This window comes from Oncorhynchus mykiss, chromosome 4, assembly GCF_057628025.1.
Source record: "Oncorhynchus mykiss isolate SJ-2025 chromosome 4, ASM5762802v1, whole genome shotgun sequence".
In the NCBI taxonomy this organism is placed as follows: Eukaryota; Metazoa; Chordata; class Actinopteri; order Salmoniformes; family Salmonidae; genus Oncorhynchus; species Oncorhynchus mykiss.
In genome coordinates this window covers 72,370,001-72,377,500 of record NC_143025.1, presented here as the reverse complement: position 1 = coordinate 72,377,500, position 7,500 = coordinate 72,370,001, and the positions used below count along the sequence as shown (strand labels likewise).

Sequence of the window (7,500 nt, the reverse complement as noted above, 5' to 3'; positions counted from 1 at the left end):
TAATTACTATACTGACAGCAGGACTTGTGTTGGTCCATGCGGGTGGGGGGGGCGGGGGGGGGGGCATGTATGTGGCCGCAACAAGATCTCCTAGTTTCCGCGTGGTTACGTTTCTGTCAAAACAGACTTCAAGTTTAGATACATTTGTTCTGAGTGGTTCATGTTAGGTCTATGGTTTTGGGGAGACTTAAAACAAAAGAATGAACGACGAGCTGTTACCATCAAGTATCATCAAGTATTCCCATGGCTTGCTAGAGCATAGTGAGCTGTAGTAGTGGTCTAAGCAGTGCGCTCCGAGCGTCAGAGTCCCACTGCTGGGTCATGGTAAAAAACAACATTGTGAGTGTCGAGGAAGGCGTGTATAGACATTCTGGGGACCTCCTCAAACGCCCGAAGTCACTGGCTATTTCTAGTGATCAGTCTGTGTATGTGTGTGTGTGAGGAGAGAGAAGACACAGTGAGATGAATGAATGCTGGGTAAAATATTAGTGTTGCCAACAAACACTCTTCTGCTTTTTTTTGTTCTTCCCTTCTCTGTCTCTCCCTCTCCCTCTCTTTCCTTTCCTCTTCTCATATTGTGTTACACTGGGGAAGAGCAGCATAGTATCTCTTTTCATGAGAGCTCCTTGTTTTGGACACTTTCACTGCCCCACCTCCCACTCTCCCTCCCTCTCTCCCATCCTCTATCCCTGCCCCCCCCCCCCCCCCCATCACTCCCCTGTCCAGAACACACTGAGTGTGTGACAGGACAAAAACATTTATATTCCAGAAAGTCTGATGTCTTCATCAGCAGAAAGGGAATGTGACTCGCAGTGCTGCACCATTGTGTGTCTGTGTATGTGTGTGCATGTGGGTGAATGTGTGTGTGTGTCTGTGTATGTGTGCATGTGGGTGAGTGTGTGTGTGTATGTGTATGTGTGCATCTGGGTGAGTGTGTGTGTCTGTGTGTGTGTGCATCTGGGTGAGTGTGTGTGCGTGCGTGTGTGTCTGTGTGCGTGTGAGTGTGCGTGTGCGTGTGCGTGTGTGTGTGTGTGTGTGTGTCTGTGTGTGTGTGCATCTGGGTGAATGTGTGTGTGTGTGTGTCTGTGTTGTGTGTGTGTGTGCGTGTGAGTGTGCGTGTGTGTGCGTGTGTGTGTGCATCTGGGTGCGTGTGTGTGTGTGTGCGTGTGTGTCTGTGTGTGTGTGCATCTGGGTGAATGTGTGTGTGTGTGTGTCTGTGTGTGTGTGTGTGTGCGTGTGAGTGTGCGTGTGTGTGCGTGTGTGTGTGCATCTGGGTGCGTGTGTGTGTGCGTGCGTGTGTGTCTGTGTGTGTGTGCTTGTGCGTGTGTGTGTGTGTGTGGTTGACTTAGAGAGGTCAGCTTCAGATACGTCGTTCCTTTCATTCAGTCACCCTATTTGCCCTTTTCAGCCCCCCCCCACTCTCTCTCTCTACCTTTATTCTGTTATCCCCCAACCTTTTCTGCCTCTTTCAGACATCACTCTCTCTTCTCCGTGTCTTTGTAGGGCCCTCCTTTAATTTGGACAGCGAGAAGTTGTTAAAAGCCCTATGAAATATGTATGAAGGATTGTGAGCGTCGCGATTGGCCCTGTTTACCGGCCAACCGAGCGAATGAGCAGCCACACAGGATAATCCCCCACAATGCCTCTGGAACAAAGGCCCATAGCTGACCCGAGGGAGGGAGGGATGGGGAAGCAGGGGTGGACGGAGAGGGGACGGAGAGGGGACAGAAAGGGGGACAAAACAGTTAAAGGTTTCTGCTGGCCACGACAAGCAGGCAGCTCGTACACACACACACGCACTCCTCAGCTCACACGCGCACGCACGCACGCGCACACACACTCACTCACTCTCACACACACCACCGCACACATGATCACAGACAAAGGGCTCAGGGACAAGAATAACTCCCACTCTCTCTTGCTCCTGCTTTTCTCTCTCCACTTTACATCTCCCTCTCCTCTCTCCTCTCTCCTCTCTCCCTCATTCTCTCCTCTCTCATCCTCTCCTCTCTCCCTCTAACCCTCTCCTCTCATCTTCTCATCTCACCCTTTCCTCTCAACCTCGTCCTCCTTCCTTCTCCTTCCCCTCTCCCTCAACCTCCCCTCTCTCCCTTCCTACCCCTTTACCCTCTCACCCTTTCCTCTTACCCTCTCCCTTTCTCTCTCCTCTCATCCTCGCCTCTCTCCGTCCCTCTCTCCTCACATCATCACCCTCTCCCTCTCTCCCTCACATCTCACCCTCTCCCCTCTCCCTCTCCTCTCTCTCCCTCTCCTCTCCTCTCACCCTCTCCCTCCAACCCTCTCTCTTACCCTCTCCACCCTTTCCTCTTAACCTCTCACCCTTTCCTCTCTCCTCTCTCCTGCTCCTCTCACCCTCTCCCCTCACCCCCTCCTCTCATCCTCTCTCTCTCTGTCTCCTCTCTCCCTCACATCTCACCCTCTCCTCTCTCCCTCATATCTCACCCTCTCCTCTCTCCCTCTCCTCTCTATCCTCTCCTCTCTCCCTCTACTCTCTCCTCTCCCTCTCCGTTCCTCTTCTCCCTCTCTCCTCCTCTCCTCCCTCACCCTCTCCTCTCACCTCTCCCTCATCCTCTCCTCTTACCCTCCACCCTTTCCTCTTACCCTCTCACACTTTCCTCTCTCCTCTCTCCTGCTCCTCTCACCCTCTCTCTCACCCTCCTCCTCTCACCCCCTCCTCTCATCCTCTCCTCTCTCCCGTCTCCTCTCTCCCTCACATCTCACCCTCTCCTCTCTCCTCACATCTCACCCTCTCCTCTCACCCTCTACTCTCCTCCCCTTTCCTCTCACCTCTCCTCTCTTCCTCTCCTTCTCATCCCATCCTCTCCTCTCACCCTCTCCTCATTCCTTCTCCTCTCACCCTCTCCTCTAACCTCTCCTCTCACCCTCTACTCTCTCCCTTTCCTCTCACCCTCTCCTGTCCTCTCACCCTCTCCGTCCTCTCACCCTCTCCTCTCTCCCTCTCCTCTCTCTCCTCTCCTCTCACCCTCTTCTCTCACCCTCTCCTCTTAACCTCTCACCCTTTCTCTTAACCTCTCACCCTTTCCGCTCTCCTCTCTCCTGCTCCTCTCACCCTCTCCTCTCACCCCCTCCTCTCATCCTCTCCTCTCTCCGTCTCCTCTCTCCCTCACATCTCACCCTCTCCTCTCTCCCTCATATCTCACCCTCTCCTCTCTCCCTCTCCTCTCTCTCCTCTCCTCTCACCCTCTCCTCTCTCCCTCTCCTTTCTCCCTCTCCTCTCATCCTCTCCTCTCTCCGTCTCCTCTCTCCCTCACATCTCACCCTCTCCTCTCTCCCTCACATCTCACCCTCTCCTCTCACCCTCTACTCTCTCCCTTTCCTCTCACCCTCTCCTCTCTCCCTCTCCTCTCACCCTCTCCTCTCACCCTCTACTCTCTCCCTTTCCTCTCACCCTCTCCTCTCTCCCTCTCCTTCTCATCCCATCCTCTCCTCTCACCCTCTCCTCATTCCTTCTCCTCTCACCCTCTCCTCTCAACCTCTCCTCTCACCCTCTACTCTCTCCCTTTCCTCTCACCCTCTCCTGTCCTCTCACCCTCTCCTGTCCTCTCACCGTCTCCTGTCCTCTCAACCTCTCCTCTCAACCTCTCCTCTCACCCTCATCCTCTCTTTCTCCTCACACCCTCTCTCCCCTTCCTCTCTCCCCTTCCCTCACCACTCCTTCCCTCGGCTCTCCCTCCCCCCTCCCTCTCGCTCTCTCAGTCAAGAGGATCTGAAATACCAATACCCTTTTCTCCTTGACATTGCCTTCTCCTTGCAGTCAGCGTTTTACTGTCCTTTTATAGTCAAAACGTCAGGAGAAATTCCATGCAGGAATATTCTTAGTAATGCAGCACTCCCTGCGTCTCGCACTGCACTAGACCGCTGCCTGCCTTCCTGCCTGCCGGGCTGGTGTCTATAGGGTCACAGTCTGCTGCTTCCCAGGTCAATGTGTCACTGTTTTTCAGTGGCACAAGCCCAAACAGAATTGAGTCTGTTTTTTAGATTGTGTCGTTAAGTAGTTCTACATGAATAAGATGAGGTGTTTTGTACGGTAGGTTGAATGAACTGTTGTAGCCCTGGATGACCCTTCACTGCTCTAGCACACAATTACAACAACAAATCAGTCATACACTTTCTTATTCATGATTCACCTTTTCACACACACACACACACACACACACACACACACACACACACACACACACACACACACACACACACACACACACACACACACACACACACACACACACACACTCCATTCATCACCCTGAGGGGGGTGTTTGGCTGTCCAGTGCTGTCTGTGTGTGTGTTCCGGTGGCCACTAACCTTGCTGTGTCCTGACACTCCTGATGAGTATCTGCAGGACACAGGAGGAGAGGAGTCGAGTGCGCACAGTCAGGCGTTTGGGCAAGCTGCTGGGTGTGTGAGTGTGTCTGAGCGTGCCTGTGCGTGTGTGTGTGTGTTTGTGTGTGTGTGTGTGTGTGTGTGTGTGTGTGAGTCTACCCGCATGTCTGCCTGTGTGTGCTTCTGTATGTATGTGTGTCTGTGGCTGCAGAGGGAGGCGGACAGGCAGTGAGGCAGTCAGCATTATCCAAGCAGGTGACCCCTGAAGGCTGCATCGCTCTGGGGCTTTGAGTGAAGGAGAGAGGATCAGCCAAATACACCAGGGCTGTGTGTGTGTGTGTGTGTGTGTGTGTGTGTGTGTGTGTGTGTGTGTGTGTGTGTGTGTGTGTGTGTGTGTGTGTGTGTGTGCATGCACGTGCCTGCATGCACACGTGTGTGCGTCATGTCTCTCTCTCTCACAGTGTGGGATGTGTCATCTCCTTGGCTCAAGAGGTGTGTGTCTATGTGCGCAGACGTGCATATGTGTGTGTGAGTGCTGGCTTGGTGGAAGGTGTCACAGATCTTTGCCAGACTAATAATCTCTGTGGTGTCAGTGAGCAGAGCTGTGAGGGACACTAAAGAGCCTGTGTGTCTGTGTGTTCCCAAAGCATTTCACTTCCTCTTTTCAGGCTCCCTGCATGCGGTTGTTTGGGTTCAGATTTACAGTACACTCATAAAGACGTCTTTCTGAAGCTGGGGGGAGGAGGGGAGGAGGAAGGTGGTGATATAAACCTCAGAATTGACAAGAAATGAGCCGTCATAAGTCGCAATACAAGTGTGGATTTCAGTGGGCTTTTTAAGGAAGTAGCGACTGAAGAGGCAGGAGATACACAACATTACAGAACACCACAGGGCTTCTCATCACAGCCACTAACTAAACCCTTTATTCTGTTTCACATAAAAACAGTGTGTTACTGTAAATGATACAATGACTTCCCACCCCACAACTACAATTTTTGCAAAATGTGAGACCGTTCATTGATGTAATTGGTCACACACACATTTAGCAGATGTTATTGTGGGTGTATCGAAACGTTTGTGTTTCTAGCTCCAACAGTGCAGTAGTATCTAACAATACACAACAATACACACATCTAAAAGTAAAAGAATGGAGTTAAGAAATATATAAATATTAGGATGAGAAAATATTATGGTCTGATAATATTCTAATATGTTTGTTACAGTTCATCTATATATTCAGTGTACACTATATATGGCTGTTGTAGTCATCAAACCCACTGTTAGGGTGTTGCTCTCACTGTGCTCTACCTCACCAAGCCATCAGAAGAACCAGAAGTAACGCCCCCTGTCTTCTGTCTGTGTTGGTGCAGGTTCCAGAGAGGTTCCTGGAGGTGGCTCAGATCACGCTGCGTGAGTTCTTCAATGCCATCGTGGCAGGCAAAGACGTGGACCCATCTTGGAAAAAAGCCATTTACAAGGTGATCTGCAAGCTGGACAGCGATGTGCCCGAGGTCTTCAAGTCACCCAACTGTCTCCAGGAGCTTCTACATGAGTAACCATCCCTGCTCCGCCCCCCCCCCCACCCCCCCCGCCCGACGCTTTCTGCTTTTTCAGATTTTCATATTTTTATTTCTTTCCCTATTCTATGATTTTCCTGTTTTTTTGTTCATGTATGAAGTATGAAGTAGCATTCCGCCCCATCTGAAGCCTCCTGGCCTGTTCCTAAATGATCTAACTATTGTGTTGTTGTTATTCCCATGATTAGGATTATTATTTGTTTTTTAAATGATTCTGCTGATCTGAAGAGACGTTGATCCTATTGGGTGTTTTGGACTGTGTGAACCCTGACCTTTCTGCCCTGATTGACTAGAAACACTAGGGAGGGATCCCCACTATGCGCAGGGAGGGGCTTCCCACTAGCCTGTACCCTACCTACTCTAAGGAGGACCCTACAATCCTAGTGTGGTCACCAATAGACTTTGGCCACTACACTACAGAGGAGCCCTATGTTACTGGGGTGCTCAATAGGCTCACCCCACTGTGCAAGGTTGCTCCCTAATAGGTGGTTCCCACTACTATGGCTGTCCCAGGGAGGACAACACACTACACCATGCTGCCTGCAGCCTAATGACTTTATTACCTGCTGGACAATACTGGACTACTAGTACTGGTCTGGACTGGTATACTGGTCTGGACTGGTATACTGGTCTGGACTACTAGTACTGGTCTGGACTGGTATACTGGTCTGGACTGGTATACTGGTCTGGACTACTAGTACTGGTCTGGACTGGTATACTGGTCTGGACTGGTATACTGGTCTGGACTGGTATACTGGTCTGGACTACTAGTACTGGTCTGGACTACTAGTACTGGTCTGGACTGGTATACTGGTCTAGACTGGTATACTGGTCTGGACTGGTATACTGGTCTGGACTACTAGTACTGGTCTGGACTGGTATACTGGTCTGGACTGGTATACTGGTCTGGACTGGTATACTGGTCTGGACTACTAGTACTGGTCTGGACTGGTATACTGGTCTGGACTACTAGTACTGGTCTGGACTGGTATTCTGGTCTGGACTACTAGTACTGGTCTTGACTGGTATACTGGTCTGGACTACTAGTACTGGTCTGGACTGGTATCAGCCACCTAATGAGCTCTACCATGATGTTTTTGAAGTGTGTTTTCTGCGAGTAGGGTATTGTGTTTATTGAGTGTATATTATTCTTATTCTTGTTGTTGTTATTATTATTATTTGTCATCGTTGCTTGCTAAAGATTGGCACAGATTTGTTTGTCTCTTGACAACGTTACAGAAAATAAATTATTATTAATATTCCGAAAGAGTATAAATTCTCTACATATAATTACTTTTCTCTGAGCAATTTAGCCACAAGCCTCTTTCTCATTTCATACCCCCCCCCCCCCCCCCCTGTCTGTTTGTGTGGGTCCAAGTTGTGTTTGATCTTCTCTGCTGATAAGGCAGACACTGGCGGAGGGAGTAGGCCTCAGTCCTGAGTCTCAAGTAAAAACAGAAGGGGAACATGAGTCTCAACCCTAGGCTTTACACAAATAGAAAACAATGCTGTAAAATTGAAGGTCTGTGGGCAGCGGCACACACACACACATACACAC

General features: G+C 50.3%; 1 protein-coding gene across 2 annotated transcripts in view; it reads left to right on the top strand.

Annotated features, from left to right (window-relative positions):
- Window positions 1–7,209, top strand: part of LOC110522431 (prospero homeobox protein 1) — a 38,689-nt gene extending 31,480 nt beyond the window's left edge. For both annotated transcript variants that reach the window (XM_036975938.2, XM_036975939.2), the window contains exon 5: window positions 5,736–7,209. In XM_036975938.2, coding sequence (XP_036831833.2) covers window positions 5,736–5,921 — 186 coding nt within the window. In that variant the 3' untranslated portion in view covers window positions 5,922–7,209. The remainder of the gene's footprint in view (window positions 1–5,735) is intronic.
- Window positions 7,210–7,500: the final 291 nt, after the last annotated feature.